Genomic DNA, 20664 nt, shown 5'->3' with positions numbered 1-20664 from the left:
AGAAAAAAAAAAAAAAAAAAAAAAAGAATTCATGGGCTAGGAAAATAGCTAAGTGGATAAAGTGGTTGCTACACAATTCTGAGTACCTGAGCTCAAATCCCTGTAAAAAGCTAGACTCCATGATGGGCTTCTATAATTCCAGTCAACTATGATAAGTGAGACAGACAAAGGAGAATATTACCACAAGCTCATGAACAAAGCTGTAAAATAAGGTGAGACCCTGCTTCAAACAAGGTGGAAGATAAGTTCCCACCCAAAAGCTGTCATCTGACCTACATGTCCAACATTGTGGCAAGCAAATACCCACACTTGCACATAGCACATACACAACAAATAAAATTTTTAAAAAGAATCCAAAGAACTTTTAACAATATATGTGATTTTATAATTTTAATTTTAAAAGCAGCCCCAAATATCATCTATTTCAGTTTCATAGACTAACAGTTTTTTGAAAAAAAAATTTATTAGTTTTGTACTCAGTGTATACAGTCAAATTGGTACCAACATCAGCCTCATCCCTGTCCTCCCACCACCACAGGGACCCTCCTCACTGGTGAATATGGATTGTGTATTGTGAGGTTAGCCATCACTTATGGATAGGAGGCAATGTCTCTATATATCATGACATTCTTTCTGCCCCTTCTTCCACAAATTTCCCTGAGCCATGCTGGGTTCATTTTAGGTCTGCTTCAGTGATGAGGTCTTGGAAGCCTCTATCTCTGGATATCTGGTTTGATAGGAGTTGAGGGTTCTGTGTATCTATATCCTTCCCCCTTGTACTGGTACTAGGTTAGCAATTTTTTTTAAGTAACAAAATTTTCAAAGTGCTTGTTTGGAGAAACTGAACTATGACTATGCCTTTCCCTCTTGTACTTTCATATTTTCCCAAAATTCTAAATGAGGATATATTTTTATGCTATACTCTTAAATGTATTGGTAAATACTAGCAATAAACATTTCAGAGATATATCTAAAGTTTGAAATTCCCCCTATGCTTAGCAAATACCAATATGTAGTTCTTAACATAAAAAATTATTAAAATAATAAAGGATTCACCCAGTACAGTTTACACAAAATGTCTAAATTGTCTACTTGAACTCATTTCCCAAATCACTTGTGCAACTACCATTACAACTATTAAGTCACCAAATGTAGTTATGAGTGAAATGCTTTTATGCAAAGAATGCTTTCTACTATATAATATGTATTAGATTATAATATGTAATTTATATCAGAATACACCAGAACTCTATCTCTAATATTCATACACATACATGTGCTACAAATTGCCAGTGTCTTGCAATAGATCACCCTAAAAAAGTTCCCATGAGTAGAGGACACAAATGCTATCAAAAAGTACCTGTTTAGGTAAATGGTACATTTACACAATGGAATTCAGTGGTAAAGAAAAATGAAATTATAAAATTTGCAGAAAAATTTATGGATCTGGTAAGGATTATACAAAGTGAGGTAACCCAGGCCCAGAAAGCCAAACAGCACATGTTCTCTCTCGTATGTGGATCCTAGCTACAAATGTTTAGACTTGTGTGTAAGCTGGAACCAAAAATCGGTAGCAGAGGCCAGTAAGATAGAAAAAGGCTAAAAGGGAGGGAGGAGAAGGAAGGACTTTAAGAGATGGTATTGCATATATGTAAGTAGAAGAACAGATTACAGGGAATAAAATGGCCTAAGTGAAACGCGGAGAAGAGACTTAGTAAGAGAAGAGTGGGGGGAGGGTCAATCAAAATTCAAGATGTTCTGAAAAAGACATATGAAAGCCTACTTTTTTAGATAATGGCATATCTTGAAAACAGCATGACAACACTACCTAACCCTTATTACTAGCCATTTTATAACATGCAGTCAAAGAAAAGGTGAAAACAGTAGTAAGAATGTACATGTAATTGCCCCCCAAAAATTACTGAACTAGATGAAACAGTCCAACAAAGCAGATTTTGTCATCAAGGATTTTGAAAAATAATGTGTGAATTAGCAATTAATTTATGGAATTACTGGATGCTGTGTGACATGAAGCCTGAGCTCAGTTTGCATTTACTTGTCACAGGAATTCATGAACCACAGGTGACAGCATTTTATTTCTTCATTGTCTCATCTTTCCACTCATTCAATAGTTACAAGTATGTGCAATATTACAATTGCTGTGTCAGGCATGCAGTCAAAGATAAATTAAGAAATGTCAAGATATTGCAATAGAAGAGAAAATATGATAAGCTGTATAAGAAATTCAAAGTGCTATTGGACAGGCAAAAGACTTAAAAAAAAAACAAGATTACTTCTGGCTAGAGATAGGAAAGAAGGGGAGAGGAAGTTAGTGGTGCTACATGGAGGATGTAACACCTGAGCTAGACTGACAAAAGCCAGGATGACACAAGTACTACTCTTCTCATATCCCATCTGGAAGATGGAGCCAGACGTCCTGCAGTCCTCTGACCAGGCAGCCTGCTTTGCCTATATAGCTATCCCTTCAAACCACAATGTCCTCACATGGCACATACTCTCAAAGGCCAAGAAACACTGAGGGCCAGAAACTTTTTCAGTATACCTAGGAATTACCAAGATGTTCAGCAGAGAAATTGTGAAAAGGCCTAATGATGATCTAAATAAATATATTTTTAACATAACTGGAAAATCTGTATATGAAGGAAGCTGTATAAGTTGTAGAAAGAATAAAACAGCTCAAGGAAACAGCTCAAATTGGGATGAACCTTGAAAAAAAAAAATGCTCAGATGGGCCAAGAAAAAGAAAATTCAATGTACCTGAAATCGGGAAAATCCTGGCATCTTTTTATAGAGTAGAGAATTAGAAGAGGAGTCTGAGGCTGAATTAGAAATAAATACACCTCAGCAGAATATGTGCTGGCTCAACAGGTTACAAAACATGTTTACTCCCTATCAAACCCTCAAAGTTTAATTTTAATAATAATGGCATAGTGGGATACAGCTCAAATCTCCAAGAAATTTTTTGTAGCATGCAATAAAAATTTGATAAATCTTTTCTCACTATATTTCTATTTAGCTAGTCCAATATATATACACACACATACATACATACATACATACATTCTTTTTAAATGTATATACATCATCAGTAATAAAATTTCTTCAAAAAGATATAGGAAGGAAACAATTTTATTACTAAAAACTTCAAACTTTGCATCATTTTTAGGCCTTCAGGGAGAAGGTTAAGTGGTATAATAATAGATGAGAATTATGCATTGTTATCCAGGAGTCTATATGTATATAACACAAAACAGTTTGGCTACATAATGAGTGTCCAGACTTCCCATTATTAAACATCTGCCCACTAGTGAGGAAAAAAAGCAGAGTACTGATAAATAATGAGGTTTCACTCCTAAAAGCATTGGAGACAGTGACTAACAGAGAAAGAATGAGCATATAGGTAGCATTAAAAGCCAAGGGAGGGCTGGAGAGATGGCTTAGCAGTTAAGGCACTTGCTTGCAAAACCTAAGGACCCAAGTTGGAGTCCCCAGTATCCAAATAAGCCAAATGCACAAGGTGGCATGTGAGTCTGGAGTTTGGATAAAGGCCCTGGAATGCCCATTCCATCTACCTCCACCTGTCCCTCCTCCCTCTCTAATAATAAAAGAAAAAGCCAAGGTGAACATTCTATTTATGGAGCTGAGTAAGTTTACTAGGTGTTTGATTATTGCTTTAAAATTAAATATACAGAAACATTGTAAGAGCCACGGGTTGGGAAGGCATACTGTGAGGCACTGTCTCCCCCACAAAGACTGGCTGGTATATTCAAGACCCGTAATTATTACTGATAACCTGAGAAGGGTCCTCAGGAGAATGGAGGTATGGGAGGGTGAGGACAAAAAACCTGATGGGAATATGACAAATTTTCAGTATATTCACATACTAAAGTTCTCAATAAAAGTTATAAATGATAATTTTAATTATAAATTATAAAAAATAATAAATAAAATTTAAATATTATAACTGTATGTGTCAAACTTTATACAATAATCAATTTAAATTTCTCTGTAGTCAATCATTAGAAAGTTGAGCACCTTATGTAAAACAATTACCCACACTACCATGATATTGCACCTGTTTACCTTCACATTACTTTCTACATCTGGGATTTATTCCAATGTACACAGAACTTGAACTTCTTATTTTTCTTTCTATTTCTCTATGTTTTACAAAGTTGACACATTGAACCTCACTCAGTTCTGTTTGTCATGAAGAAACCCCAAACATGCATGCCCTTCTTCTTGCTGCTTAAGCAAAATGGACGAGAAGACTATAGCAGCTGAGTAGGTACCACTTAGTTCTTCCTTTGGTTAATGGACTGAATTTTCTGCATGGGTAATGAGTAAATCATTTAAGGGTGATTCTAGAAAGTTATTTTTACTATGTTTTAATCCATCAATTAGTTGAATTTACCAAACTTTTCTGTTATCATTTTCTTACTCTTTTATTTCATTTTTTAATTTGTTTAATTTCCGTTTATTTATTTGAGAGCAACAGACAGAGGAGAGAGAGAGAGAGAGAGAGAGAGAGAATGGGTGTGCCAGGGCCTCCAGCCCCTGCAAATGAACTCCAGACATGTGCGCCCCCTTGTGCATCTGACTTATGTGGGTCCTGGAGAATAGAGCTCGAACTGGGGTCCTTAGGCTTTACAGGCAAGCACTTAACCAGTAAGCCATCTCTCCAGCCCTTCTTACTATTTTCAATGATATAATGTTTCACTCTATTAGCTTCCTTCTAGAAAATAGCACAGAGTGGCTGTCAGAACCTTCAACTTGGTCTTATGTTTCCATATCAATTCAAAGCTATCTTCTCAGCCTGGCATGGTGGGCACACCTTTAATCCCAGCTCTCAGGAGGCTGCAGTAGGGAAATCACTGAGAATTCAAGGCCAGCCTGAGACTACATTGTAAATTCCAGGTCAGCCTGGGCTACAGCAAGACCCTACCTCAAAAAAAAAAAAATCTATCTTCTTTTGCAAATTAGAACTCTAAATATATTTTGAAGAATCAATTCCCTTACTGCACATACATACAAAAAGAAAACAAGTCTTGTGTAACAATAGTCTATGTGCTAAGACAGTGGAAAAAGATGGCTGGAGAGATAGCTTAGAGGTTAAGGCACTTTCCGGCAAAGCCAAAGGATCCATGCTCAATTCCCCAGGACCAATGTGAGCCAGATGAACAAGGTGGCACATGTATTTGTAGTTCACTTGCAGCAACTGGAGAACCTGACGTGCCCATGCATTCTCTCTCCTTTTCTCTCCTCCCCTTTCTCCTTCCTTCTTTCCTCTCTCAAATAAGTAAAAAAATGTAATATAATAAAAATATTAAAAAGGAAAACTGAATTCAAATTTCCACTTAAACACATATTTTTTGAGACAGAGCTTAATGTAGCTCAGGTTTGCCTTGAAATCATTAAGTAGCCAAAAAATGTCCTTGAATGGCCTTTACCTCCAGAGTGCTAGAAATAGAGATCACCACCACCACACCTAATTTGATGTGATTCTAGGGACACATGGCTTCATACATGCTACAAAAGTTCTTTACCTACTGAGGTACACCCCTATTCCCCACTTGGTAACTTTGATTCCATATCAAAAACTTTAGTTTCCTTTTTTTAAATAAAGATTGAGATAATGTTCTTGATGTTGGAGGCAGAAATATGGACTGAGCAAAATAAAACAAAGTGTTGTAAATACACACGTTATCACTTAGAAGGCACTCATTAAATAGTGGCTATTAGGATTTCCATTTTTCTTTTTTAAAACTTTACTTTTTGTATTTTATCTATCTGTCTGTCTGTCTGTCTGTCGGTCTGTCTATTTATTTGAGAGCAAGGGGGAGAGACAGAATGGCCACTCCAGGGTCCTCTAGCCACTGAAAACAAATCCAAACACATATGCCATCAAGTGCATCTGGTTTACATGGGTACTAGGGAATCGAACCTGGGTCCTTAAGTTTTGTAGGCAAGTGACCTAACTGATGAGCCATCTCTCCAGCCCCAGCATTTCTATTTTTCTAAATTGTTATGATTGATGATGATTGCCTTATCAATTAATTACATGAATAACAAAGTTTTAAGGAGCTAACAGAATACTGTAGTCCCAGAAAGAATTATATAACTGGGGAAAAAAATCAATAGTGCTGTTGTATAACTGTATAATTAGAGTAATAGTTCATAGGTTTATACACAACCAACAGAGCTGTCCTCTCTCTTCTTCAAAGTACCAATGTCGTACCCTAAAGTAAAATATAGGCCAAGGTGGATGAAAGTTCACTATATCCCCTGAGGTGGTATTGCTCTTTGCATCTTACCTAGAATCAAGGCCATTTTGTCACCTAAGAAATGTACTACATCACTTAAAATAGTTTCATTCTACAAGGTTTGGATTAAGCGCAGTGGGAGAACTGCTGTGTAGCATGTAAAAGGCCCTCAGTTCAATTCATATCACTGCAATAATTAAACAGTTAAATAGCCAGACTTCATGGTTTGTGCCAATGTTCACAGCATTTGAGAGGCTGAGGCAAGAGGATTGCTACAAGCTTGAAGCCAGCCTAGGTAACACTGTGAATTCTAGGTCAGCCTACGCTACAGAGTGAGATCTTATCTTAAACATCAAAATAAATAAATAAATAATATAGAGAATTTTATTATAAAACCCTCTATATATTGCAATAAATCTACCAGATGAATAAAAAGCTATTTTTTATAATCGGATCTTCACACCATTCCATAAAACCTTACCTAACTGTTTAGTTAGGGTTACGTGGAAAGTAGTATAGCTTTACAAACTGCTTTAAATCTATACCTTAGGATTACTTTATCTCCCTAACAAAATTAACCTTTCCTCTTTTGAAAATTCACATACTTACTCATACTTGTAACATGTTTCATGTCTTTTATGATGTATATTTATATAGTTTTTAGTTTTCTTAATATTTATTAAACATTTACTCATATGCATCATATGTGACTATGCTTAATGACCAATAAATTGAACTATAATTTACTAATATATAGTTGTTGAGTTGAAATATAATAATACTCCATCAATGTTTTGCAGTTCAATTTACTAAATGATATTTTAAATCTCTAACATAGCCTCCTATGTAAATAATTATGGATTAATTACCAGTGATATATAGAAACATTGTAAAACATTGCTGAAGAGATAGCTCAGTTAGTAGTAAAGTGTTTACCTTATAAGTATGGAGAACTGAGTTTGACTCTCAGAACCCATGTTGGTCATACCTGACATATAGAGTAAGTTCTAGGTCAGCCTGGGCAAAAGTAAGACTTTGTCTAGTAATGACCAATAACAAATAAATGACCACAAAAATCCAGGCAGGGTGACCCAGTACTAAAAAGGTAGAGACAGGCTCATGGGCCAGTTAGACTAGCCTACTTGGCAAGCTCCAAACCAATGACAGATTTTGTTCCTTCCTCCCACCTGGCAAAACAAAGGTAGATGGCACCTAAAAAGCAACACCCAAAGTTGTGCAGTCGCTATGCATATGTGTTCACATGCACACATACATATAGTATATACATGCGCACCCACACACACACATGTTATCTGCAAACATACAGACACATTCAACTGCATATAAACGAACAAAAGACCACACATACACACAAAATAACTGAATAAAAAATAAAATAAAAACATTGTAAAATACACAATAACTTAATAAAAAGGGAAGAAAATATCATAAAAAAATTTCTCAACTAAAGGCCCTATGAATTGGCCTTGTCAGCACAAAGCAAACATTTTTAAGTTGAATCCAGCAGTAATAGGTCATTAAATGAAAATCCTAGTACCAGGGATAGGACTCTTCATCGGAGTTTTTGGACAGGGTGTCCTTGAGGTCCTCAAAAGAAAGAAGACTATAGAACTAGACAGTAAAACCCTATTGCTGAAAACACAACATGGTTTGGCTGTAGGACACGGAAATAAAGCTGGAACTGAGTTTGAAGCTTTCTTTCTGCTGACTGGCTTTCATTGCTATGCAAGCAGCTGACAGAGAAAATACATTAACAGTTTTACCCAGCTATGGATCCTGCACTCTACACAACTAACGTGACAGATAAGATGTGCACAATGATGCAATGGTGGCATGATGTTATGGGGATAACCAACTGCTTTCTGATTGGCTTTAAAGCCCAGTACTATGGAATTCATACCTGATGTTATAAACATAATAAGATGCTTATAACTGGGGAAGTCAAAGGCCCTAAGGAATGTTGGGAGGGTGGCTGCCACGGCTATTTTGCTAAACTGACTTGTGCCCATCAAATTATCTTCCAAATATTTAGATTTGTACTGATAGATAGATGCTACTCAGAGAATTTTTTCTTTCTTTTTTTTGCAGTGGGTGATAATAAGTAGAGATTCATAATTGGTCATAGTGCTGAGAACTCGGCCCTAAATGAGACATCTATATCACCTTCTCCAAGGGTTAGGGAACACTGAGAAAGAGGGAATAGAAAGCATAGAGGATGGGAAAGAGTGCTATGAAACACTACAGTGAAGACATAACATCACTGTTACATCATGAACTCACAGCAGATGTAGTTATGTGGAGAAGACCTGCACAAACCTGGGCCAGTCAACATTCCATCATGAATGAGGGAGGGGGTCATGAGGCCCCTGGAAATGCAAGTAACTAATTAAATTCAGTGTGTCACCTTCCTGCTGAAGACATAGAAGAGGGAGACTTGTTGGGAAAAAGGGGGTTAATGAAAGTGGAGGAGGATATGGAAAGGTAATAGAGGGAGAATATGATAAAAAATATGTTATATATGTGCAAAAAATTATCAAAAATATTTTTAAAAATCAAAATCTAGTTAACAAATGAAGTTGAATGCAAAGCCATCTATAATATATGATTTCTAGTGACTTATGATCAACATTAAAAGGATAGATAAAAGACAATTTACTATCAAGTTAAAATTTTTAAATGAAGTTGAGCTAATATTTCAATAAAAAATGAAAAGTATCCATCTAATTGAGTAAACAAAAATTTCAAAGAATCTGATCACCCAGTCAGTCAGGGAGAAGCAAACATTAGTCACATAGTCACATAGTACTTAACATCACATTCCTTTTCTGTGCATGTATGTCTATGTGATATACTTATGTTTCATGTTCTTATGTGTGTGGATGCAGGTGGGTTCAGGTATGTATATAAGGTATGCACTTGTATGTGCAGGACAGCAGTCTATGTAGGGTATCTTCCTCCAATCACTTTCCACCTTGTTTTTTAAGACAGAGTCTCTGAATGAACGTGGACATCACATATTCAAGTAGACTAATTAGCCAGACAGACAGACCCAAAGATCCCATCTTTAGCCCTTTAGCACTGTGATCACATGTCACCACACTCAGATTTTACATGGGTGCTTGGAATATGAACTCAGGTCTTCATGCTTCAATGGCAAGCACTTTACCCCCAGAGAGCAATCTTCCTGGGCCCACCATTACGTTCTTTACTTTTTGCCTTTTTTAGTGATGTTGGAAAACAGAAAAGATTTCGGTTATTACCTGGGAATATGGATTAAAATATTTATTAATTTATTCTTCCAACTAGTTTGATTATCAACAATATTCTCATTCATCCAGTGAAGAAAATAAGTGTCTAACATCAAAGCCTGTGCATCTAAGTATGTTAAATTTAACTGACAGACACAAAACAATAAAGGCAAACATGCCACTCCCAAGCACAATCATGGAAGTTGTGGCAAATTTATGTACTAAGTAAAAACTTACTACTTTGCATGTTTTTTTCTTAAAACACTGCTTTAGGCATTGTTTGGTCCAATAAGTGGTAAATAATCAAAACAATAATCTATAGTCAGAACATGATTTATATAGTCTAAATGTTGCTTTGAATTCAAGACACGTAAAGATAAGGGTGTGAAATTATAATTTCTTAAGTGTCATGGTGGCAATAGAATAGCAAAATTTAGTTTCTGGCATCTTACTAAAACACAAAAATATTAATTTCATATATCACTAATTTTGTGTACACAGCCAAGTAGTTTCATGAGGCTGTGATTCATGTCCTACTAATATTACAAATTTAGGAATTAATAGAATTGGCAAAAGAAAAATATACCTTTAGCATATATATTTTTAGGTTTAGTGTTGTAAATACAAAACATACAACTGTATAACATATTGTTTTAAACATGTAGTATAATGTACTATATTTTAAATTTTGTTTAATTTTATTTATTTATTTGAGAGCGACAGAGAAAGAGTCAGAGAGAGAGAGAGAGAATGGGTGCGCCAGGGCCTCCAGCCACTACAAAAGAACTCCAGACACATGTGCCCCATTGTTTATCTGGCTAACATGGGTCCTGGGGAATCGAGCCTTGAACCGGGGTCCTTAGACTTCACAGGCAAGCACTTAAGTGCTAAGCCATCTTTCCAGCCCACTATATTTTATAAAAACTGTGTGATAAGTCAGACTATGTAATAAGTAGTTTCTAAGGATCAAGAAATGCACTGAATGGATGTCAAGAAGTTACTACTACATTATCAAATTACTGTATGGCATATAATAAAATTCTCAACAACAACAACAAAAAAAGAAGTCATTACTACAAATAGCAAACATTAAAACACCAAATAAATCCCATGACTTGTCTCTACAGACACCTGCAGCCAGCACCATCAGCACGCTGGGATGTGAACTGCTTTCGTACTCCCTCAGCCTCCACATCATCTGACATAGTTCTTATACACGTCCAAACAAAACTGGCAGAATATCAAATCAGTAGAACAAGTTAGCATTTGCTAGGAACTAACCTAATTGGCATCAAAACGATATTAATTTCTAATTCTCATGGGGAAAAATATGAGAAAAAAGTTCTGTCATTATCTACCATTTACTAAACTGCTGTGATGATTATAACCTGTTTTAACAAGAGAACAAGTAAGATATGCTAAGGATATTTAACTTTCTCAACAACACTAATAATGTCCTGTGTGTGCATGCACTAGTGACAAAGAAATTCTTCAACAGACTCCGAGTCTCTCAAGTATGGCGCAAGTAATAACTGAGAAGAAATACAACTGAAGCTGACTGCTGGAAATTCATTAAAATCTAGGCACAGAGAAATGCCTCAATGACAGTAGCACAGGATGTCCAAATTTGTGCAGGAATGTAGCCAAATTTCTGGCAATTCCCCCATAGGCTTGGATTTATTGACAAAAGATCTTTTTCTTTTACAGTTTAATATTAGATCTAAAGAACATTAGTTAAGGGATGGAAATACAGCTTAGTGGCAGTGCACTTGTCAACATGCACACGGCCCTAGGTTAGAGTCCAGGCAAAGAATTGTATTAGTTGAGCTGGAGACTCTGCCTGGTCATAAAAATGAAGGCTTAAGATGGATTTACAAAGATACGAGGTTCAAATAATACAACAAAATTTTGCACAAAAATTGTATGTTCCATGAAAGTGTCTGACACAGCTTCCAAAAGTTAGTGTATGAAAACAATTAGGCATAAGATTTTGTTCTTCATTCTACATTTGAATTTTTTTTTAAATATATTTTTTTGTTCATTTTTTATTTATTTATTTGTGAGTGACAGACATAGAGAGAAAGACAGATGGAGGGAGAGAGAGAGAATGGGCGCGCCAGGGCTTCCAGCCACTGCAAACGAACTCCAGACGCGTACGCCCCCTTGTGCATCTGGCTAACGTGGGACCTGGGGAACCGAGCCTGGAACCGGGTTCCTTAGGCTTCACAGGCAAGCGCTTAACCACTAAGCCATCTCTCCAGCCCTACATTTGAATTTTTATCAATACAATTTTCTGTACAAACATTTTTACTAGATCATATTCACTGAAGGAAGTGTTATTAAAAGAAAATTAATTTTAAAGCATGTTCTCTTGAATATACTACTTTCCAGATATCTTTACTTTCAATATTTGTTTGTTCTTGGTAAAACATTAGGTACTTACTTGTAATACTAATAATTTAATGACACAATAGATTCTAGCCACTCTGCACTGAGCCTTGTCAATGTCCTCAATACCATATATTTTGAATGCATGTAAAAATTGAAAACATAGCATATTTCCTTCAATAATATATTGTTCAATGTGGATGTAAGTTAAACAAATGTTTACATTACAAAGTATGACTATTCTATAAACATTTCTAATTGTGTGACAATACAAAGTTGCTGAACATTTTATAGGAAATGACTGAAATTTTTAAAGATAAATAGTAATAATGGGTAAACTAACATGACACTTTGCAATTTAAGAAATGATTCTCATAAAATTCACTGGATCCTCAAAACAGTCTCAAAAGATTCCCTGGGAAAGTTTTCTCATTTTATTGACAAAGGATCTGAGTTCAGGAAAAGAATGTGACCAAATGAAATTCACATTTTAAACAACTAAGCCATAATTTAAACTAGGCTCTCACAGCCACATGAGAATGGTCACTTGAGTGACAAGTTTCAAGTTGTTTAATATAAGTAATCCAACCTGATCATTACAACAACTGTCTTAGATAAAATGGTAGCTGATATTCACTATGGGCATATTACGTGGCAGGGGCTGTTCTACATTACAGCAATCCAATCCCACAGAAATATGCAAGGAAGAAATTATTACACCACTTTACATATGAAAATGAAGCTCAGATAAAATTAGATAAACTGCTCTAGGTTAGTAAGTATGAAAATCAGAATTCAAGCCCAGAGCATTTGGTTCCTGCACAGCTGATGCTCCTCATCAGGTCTCTTTTGGGAAAGAATCATAAAGAAGGATAAGAAACCTGTTCAAAGTCACAAGAAAAAAAAAAGTAGAGAAATAAGAAGAAAAGTTTCTTCTCCTGCTGTCAATATCTTAGGTACTCTATCAATGTGGTGGAATCATGAGAATCTTTAAGTACAGAAGAGACAACAAAGCTTTGTAGATTTTGGACACACAGTATGAGTAGAGGAAGGATAATGAGAAAAAGGAGGGGAGAAGAAAGCCCATGAGGCTTTGGGGCTAGGGAATTACTTCCATAAAGGGGAAAGACAGAGTAACAGAAGTGAGCAGAGACAACTACATTAGCCATTGCTGACAGGGATAATGAATTAGGGTGGATAAAAAGAAGAGAAGCTAGCAAAAGTGAAACAACAGAATAATTTGACAGGAAATAAAGCCTAAAAGCACCGGAATAGGTGTGTGATAACTGACCCCTCCCCCACTCCTGCCAAAACACCTACCACACCATCAGTAATCACTAAAAAAAAAAAAAAAAAAAAATCCTAACTACACATTTTCATTCTTTCTCTTGTTCCTCCACTCCAAAAATGGCATAGTTTGGTCACCCTTTTATCATCTCTAACAATATCCAAGGGAGTGCAGACAAAATATCATAATTCCATGGTATTGGTAGTTACTTACACGTACAGATCATCCTCACAATCACATTAAATCAGATGCAGGAAATTATAACAAACTCTTGCTCAAATCAATAAACTGAAATGTCCATCTAACCCCAAAGTACATGTTGAAAGTAAAATGTTCAGTAAGTATAAAAAAAATTAATCACATCAGAAGACAAAAGCAATGAAACTAAAACACTAGTAAGATACAGGTCTAAAAAGATATATTCAGGGAGAAAAACTCTAGAGGAATATCTTCCCAAGGCATTGAGATAGGCTTTTAGTATGGTATTTTGTTCATTTTGATTTCAGTTTAATTTCACCAAGTCATAAGTTCCCAGGGAAATACTTGAGACAGGTGTCCACAAGACTGGAACACCTAATATTGTAGTGCAGGTACTTTTCCATGGTTTAAACAAAATAACTAAGAATGCAGTGAAATTCCTCCAAGATATTTTTTTGTCAACAATTGTAAGCATGAATTATCTCTGTGGCTATAACCTGTATGTGTAAAACACATTATATGATCTGGTGGAAGCTTAATATAGACGATTAAGCAAAAGTCTAACCTGCACACAGAAACATCAAAATCAAGCTCAACTTCCTAGATTACAGCAATAATACATTTTTCCTCCCAGAGTTAAGTATAGCTTGAAGAATTAAGTTCAACTGTAACTACAACTATATTGAAACGTACCACTCAACTGAGCTGATGACCTATTTTCCTCTCAAAAGCAAAAGGGAATTGTGATCATTGTGAGACATTTTTCCATGTTAGGATCCTTCTAACAGTTATTTTACTCTACAGCTAAAAGCAAAGTGCACTATATAATATTTATTTACAATATACAATAATCACATTACCTTGAATAAGACAAATAGAATCTTAATCATTTATTGTAACAAATAAAAGTGTTAATTTACTCTAACTGTATATACCCCAAGAGAGCTGTGTAAACTTCAATTATAACTACATGATATATTTACTAACAAGAGACCAACAATCAACACGACAAATACAAATATGTGAGTTAAAATACCCACCCCTAGCAGAAAGCTTTTTGGTGTTGATAATTTTGGCAGCATACTCTTGTCCGGTAGGAATTTTCATGCATCTTCTCACCACTGAGAATGCCCCCCTGGAAACCAATAATTAGCAGGTCGTCAGTATACTCAGATCTACTATTCTTTTAGAAATTTACAAATGTGCACATTTTTTAATGATTTTTAGAGGTGTATTAAGTATCAGTGGAAAACAGCATTATCTAGGAGATGACTTTCTTCCTGGAAACCCAGACCTTTTTTAATGTTGAGGAATGAAAGTAAATTTTAATTAACTGGAAGCACGCGTTTTTAATCAACAAAAATAAAATGAAATGCCAATTATGACCACCCTTGTTTGTGCATTAAATGCGAAAAACCTTTTATAATTCACACCACCAAATGTTCTGAGGAACTACAAAGAATAGAGCTGAGGAGGAGCAGCAGAAATCTGCTATTTATCTTGGTAGGGAAAATAATTAATGTGGCTCCAGGTAAGTAAATATGGCGATTGTTTTCATTAAAATATAAATCTCAAGCACACTGGTGTGATTTAACAAATCCTGTTCTGGTCTTCCTTTATGCCCTGTTTTGGCATGGGGGGATGGGAGAGATTTGAATTAAGCTGCTCTTCTGACACATTCTCCATTTTTAACAGGAGAAAATAACTAAGGACATAATTTTCATTTAAAATAATCCCTTTTATGCACCCTAAAAAGCTGTAACATAAACATAAACACATCCTTTTCCTAAGTATTAGTCAAAAACTAGGGATAGAGAAACTGGGTTTATGTTTGGATTTGATGCTACATAAATCAAGCTTCACGACAGGGTCCCTAGGTTTCACTGTACAGAGAGATTCTCAGTAGGTATCCTGTCCCTTTCCTTCACATTTTCAAGTAGTTCTGGCGCTTAAATGTAGGAGGTCCTTTTACACAATGCTAAACTACCCTTGGGAAATGCTCTCCCGGTCTCTAGAGGGCTTTTCCGCTCCCTGTATAAATAAATCCTCCCAGAAACGATATGCACGTAAATCCGAGAAAGGAGGATGGTGAGCAAGTAATCTAGTGCACAGAATGATAGCGGACATGGGGCAAGGGGTTGGATTCGGCTGGGTGACCCTTTTCCTGGACAGAAGAACAACTCCTTGTATGCGAAACACACTCTACACACACACCAAGCCAAGTTGAACTTTCAGCATCAATAAATATGGCACCGTCTCCGGGAGCCGGTGCTTATCCCTACGTAGGTCAGACCTCCGGCATGCCAGCGACCCAAGAGCCATCTCTATTTACAGAAAATGTGATATATGGTGCATTTTACAGGGGCTTTCGTTTCCTCTCTAAGCACGCGCACACACACAGACGTCTCGGCATGACAGCTACAACTGCAGAGATCGTAAATTCCCTAAGTCTTCCATGCAAGAGGGTGGAGGAGCGCGAGCGATGGGCTAGGGATTACCCGCACAGGCCACCGCCGCGCTAGGGGCTTCTTCCCTTCTCGGTCCCCTCCCCTTACTAACACGACATCTTCCCCACCCACCACCCCACCACCCCACACACACACACACACACCCCAGACCCCAGGAGCCAAACCAGGACTGTTCCTCCCGCTTCTCTGGTCTCTGGAACTCCCTCGCCCCACTCCCGACGCCGGCGGGTCCGGGGACCCTGCGACCCGCCCTCTGCTAGGACAGGGGGTCGAGAGGTGTCAGGCTCCGGGCGCTTACTTTCCGAGCTCCTCGAAGAGCTGGTACTCGTCGGTGAACCTGGTGCAGGTGGTGGTCGAGGCCATGGTGGGTCTGCGCGGTGCGCTGGCTGCGGGCGCGTGGAGCAGACGCGCGGCTTCCCCGGGACTGGCGCCGCGGCGCTGTCACCCCGGGCCAGGGCCGCCCTCACTTTCCTCGTCCCAAAGTAGCTCGCCCGCGAAGCCCAGAGCGCAGGGGCGGGGCGCCGAGGGAGGGGACCGGCCGGGGTCTGGTCCCCGCGGCGCTCTGCGGGCCTCGCCTCCTTCCTCCTGCAACCGCGGCGCCCGAGCCTGGTCCCGGCCCCTGACCCCAAACGCGCGAGGGCGAAGTAGTCAAGAAGCGGGGCGCGGAGGGTGGGCTCGGGAGAGGGCGACGGAGCCGCGGGGGCACCGGGAGAGGGCGAGCGGCGAGCCGGACAGCACTCCACAGCCGGCCGGCCGGGAGTCGGAGCGGAGCGCACGGGGTGGCGATCCCGGGGCACGCTCCCAGCTGCAGCGGTCACGGGCGCGGGGCGCGCCGGAGCTCCCGGGGCGTGCGCGCGGCTCCGGCTCGGCGGCGACTCCCCTGCGGGACAGCGGACGGCTCGGACAGCCCGCGCGCAGACCCACGGCGCGCCGGGCTCGGGCGGAGCTGGGCTGACGGCCGGGGCCTGGCGCCTCCTCCCGCCCTCCCTCGCGAAACCCCCTCCCCGCCGGCGCCACACCTCCCTCTAGCGACTCGAGCCCTCCGTGGGCCGCTCGGCCTCGCGCCCGCGTCGGAGGCGGAGGCAGGTGGGAGGAGATGCGCGGGGACGAGGCTGCCGTGGGCTCGTTGTGGGATGGGGGGGGTGGGGGGCGGACGCGACGGCATGACCCACGGCCACCCCGAGCAGCCCGCGGGGATAGCGCTGGGGACCGGGAAGATGTGGGACAACTCGGCGAGGGCACCCGGGACCCCGGCGGGTCACCGACCCTCAGTGTCCGGAGGAGCCGGGCGAGGGGCGCCACCGCCGCCTCTGAGCGCCGTTCGGGGCCGGCACGGTGGGGCGGGGTGAGGGCAGCGCGCCCATCCCCGCGGGGGCACCACCGCCCCGTCCTCCCCATCCTCGCCGCCACCCAGGGCCGCTCCGGAGAGGGGCGAGCGCGGCTCGGGCGCCACGTTTCACTTCAGACTAAACGGCCACCTCCCTGCCCTCCTCCCCAGTGCTTTTCCAGACTTTGACCATCCCCACAGGCCTCTGGCCAGAAATCCTAACACAATGATAGAAAAAAATAATAAAACTCCGCCGCCCTGCCACACCTTCCCATCTCTTCTGAGTAACTCCCCGGCAACCTGGGTAAGTTCTGATAGTAAGAACGTTCTCGCGAGATGTCCCACTCGGCGGCGGGGGTGGGGCTGAAGGGAGGCTGGGTGTCAGTCACGCGACCCACTGAGGGGCTGACGTCACTCCCGTCACGTGAACCCCTCCAGTCTCTTTCGCTTTGCAAAGGAGAGGAAAAAAAAAAAGAAAAAAGAAAGAAAGAAAAACGACAGGTCGAGGGTACTTTGCTTGCGGGAGCAAAGGTCTGGCCACGTACGGGCACACGAGTGTTCTGGGTCAGCGCTTATCTGAAGAACCACTTCCTTCACATTCAAGAATGTGGCTTGTTCAAGTGCTTGGCTGCCTCTGTTTACCTTAAATAGTAGAGCAAAATAATTGACAGTAGATAAGTTACTGTTAGCTGCTGAACTCATGCTTTCCGCCACCCCACCCCACCCCCCCACCCCCTGCACCTCCCAGCCTATGTCTTAAAACTACTTCAAGTGCAAATTTAGAAACAGACCTAAACAAAAGCCTCTTGAATGGTCGTTTTCAAATTACTATCTTTTGTTCTACATGGGGGGGGGGGGGCGCCACTTCCTATTGCTAATTTGCTCATCCTTTGCGTTACAACATATACTAAGAATTTCACAGGTGAAAGATTAAAGGTAACTTTGAGTTAGAGAATGTGAGCTTCAAAGGTGTTACTGCTTGTTCCTAGAACTGTTAATAATTTACCTTGCTCACTGTCACACTTAATCCTAATTCTTTGTTCTCTGCCCCTGACACAGCTTTTATTGAAATTTTCAAGATGTTCATAATTTAATACTTGGTGCTAGGGGGCTTAGGTTGTAGATTTTGCACCTATTGCGTACAGGTAAAAATCCCACCTCCCTCATTCCACCAAAAACTATTTTTATATTAAATAGTTACTAAATGAGATTTTCTGGCCATAAAAATATTATTCTCTAACATGTCTTACCTTTTTTTTTTTTTTTTTTTGACTGCTTGATTTTACTTATCTGTTACTAAATCTCCCCATGCCTTCCAGTAGAATTGAGAGAGGTAGGGTGACTGGGCCTGGGAAAGTTAAAAAAAAAAAAAAAAAAAAAAGCAGGAAAATCTGCAATTTCTAGAAATCAAAGATGATTTAACTTCGTATCTCGTGCCTAGTTCCCAAGACTAGGGAGGTCTTGCATAGGATTTAAACATTGCGGTTGGTCAAGTTCAGCCCTGGGAACTTAGTGTCAGGGCTAGCCTGTTCCTGGGACAGCCCCTCGCCCTAACCAAACAGCTCAAAACTGAGCTCACCTGAGCCAGAAGACAGCTCAAAACTATAAGGTTATAAATACCTTTAAAATGGAGAACAGGCTCTTTACCACTTGGAAACTTCCAGCTGTGGGTGAGTCTTTCCCTCTGCTGGGCCGAGATCCAGCCAGGCGGCCCCTGGCCCTGATCGTCCACATGGGCTCCTTTACACCCTCCAGCTCCCCACATGGCAGGAGCTCTTTGAACATTCTTTTCTCTCCATGGTTTTTTCCAGACACTCCAAATGGGATCTCTAATCACGTGGGTGCCTTTCCTTCACTCATAAATATAATTATTTAATTATCCTTCACAGTCTTATCTTATTCAATTTTTGAATTAAAATGAGAAACAAACCTAGGGTTTGGGTTTAAAGGACGTTCCTGGACCCCAAGCATCCTCTTACAGAATCCAAGTACAACTTTCAACAATGCCAAACACATCTGGCCATCCGTAGGTAGGAACTTTTTCTTACCTATGTCCTACCTAAAGACCTGTGCTATTTGGTTGCTATCAAGGGACATCCTTTGCTACATTATTGAAAAATTCTCTATGCTTTTTATATAGTTTGGATCCCTTCATATTTATACCTATTTTATGTTCATAAATTTTAACACTTTTTTATAATAAAATTGAAACCTGTATCTGTTTGATTTGCAATCATAAAAAACAAGATTCATTGTGTGTAAAATGTAGTTTTACAGAAAAAAATAAATAAAATAAAGGAAGAAAAATAGTATTTTAATATTAACAATGACTATAAATTGAAAAACATAACTTTGTTTTGGCTAAAGATATTAATAAATATCTTAGTGGAGCAATATGTCTCCCTTATACTGTAACAATGTAATATTCTTCCCTGAATCTAAAAATAAAACAGGAAACCTAAAATTAAAACAATAAATAAGCATAATATCAACTTTTACAACTGAGAAGAAAATTGTTTCTTGAACAATGAAGCAGTGAAATCTACATAATTACAGTATTTATATCAGTTATTTAAAAGAACAATAATTGTAAGTGGTTGTGATCATTCGTCAGTACAATAAAGGAAACAACTGCATTTGGTTTGACATGTGATTAGATAATAGATGTATACATTTTTATACAAATACTTATTGCTTAATCATACTTTTCTCTGTTCTTTGATCTAAACTCAAGATGATAACCATTGAGTGATTTTTTTTAATTGATGCTTTCTTTTGGGGGGGGACTTTTTCCAGGTAGGGTCTCACCCAAGCTGACCTGGAATTCACTATGTAGTCTCAGGGTGGCCTCCAACTCACAGTGATCCTACCTCTGCCTCCCTCCGGAGTGTTGGGATTAAAGACTTGATAGCTCAGTGCAGTAACAAAAAAAAAAAAAAAAAAAAAAGAAGGGCTGGAGAAGTGGCTTAGTGGTTAAGGCACTTGCTCACCAAAGGACCCAGATTCCATTCTGAGCGCCACCATGCCCTGCTTATTTTTAATGCTACTTCATTTCACAAGTTATAAACAATAGATGTTATTCCTTAGTTGCAGGGTGTGTTTCATTTCATCAAACATGATTAACTGAACATCCCCATAAGCAGAAAGGATAAGTGAGTTACCAGTTAAGAGAAGCTGCTGTTAAGGAAAAAACTATTCTTGAAACTTGTTTAACATGGTAAGGCAGATCTTAAACTGAACCAAAGTGATAGGGACAGACAGTGCAACCAGGTCCTGACATTGGGGGTGGGGGAGGAGGTGAGCTTGCACTCAGTTTGACTCCAGTTCACAACCAAGAAATCTGGTAGAGATCAGGGGATACTGCATGACTAAGTGTTTTCTTCCTCTCACATTCATTTGGCTGCTTGGAAAGTGCTGTACTTCAGTGGTCTCACTCAAAAGG

General features: G+C 39.4%; 1 protein-coding gene across 16 annotated transcripts in view; it reads right to left on the bottom strand.

The window, feature by feature from the left end:
- The window catches only part of Camk2d (calcium/calmodulin dependent protein kinase II delta), a 295467-nt gene extending 277889 nt beyond the window's left edge, over positions 1–17578 (bottom strand). For 3 of the 16 annotated variants that reach the window (XM_045143316.1, XM_004658528.2, XM_045143318.1), the window contains exons 1-2: positions 16194–16426; positions 14468–14562 (exon numbers count right to left, since the gene is read on the bottom strand). In XM_045143316.1, the coding sequence (XP_044999251.1) occupies positions 14468–14562; positions 16194–16258 (160 nt within the window). In that variant the 5' untranslated portion in view covers positions 16259–16426. Of the gene's footprint in view, positions 1–14467; positions 14563–16193; positions 16433–17489 lie in introns of those variants that run through there. The other 13 variants (XM_045143311.1, XM_045143313.1, XM_004658529.2 and 10 more) reach the window with 10 other exon arrangements.
- Positions 17579–20664: the final 3086 nt, after the last annotated feature.

The sequence above is a fragment of the Jaculus jaculus genome, chromosome 2 (genome assembly GCF_020740685.1).
Source record: "Jaculus jaculus isolate mJacJac1 chromosome 2, mJacJac1.mat.Y.cur, whole genome shotgun sequence".
Taxonomy (NCBI): domain Eukaryota; kingdom Metazoa; phylum Chordata; class Mammalia; order Rodentia; family Dipodidae; genus Jaculus; species Jaculus jaculus.
The sequence above is the reverse complement of the archived record's forward strand: the minus strand, read 5'-3'. Positions and strand labels throughout refer to the sequence as shown.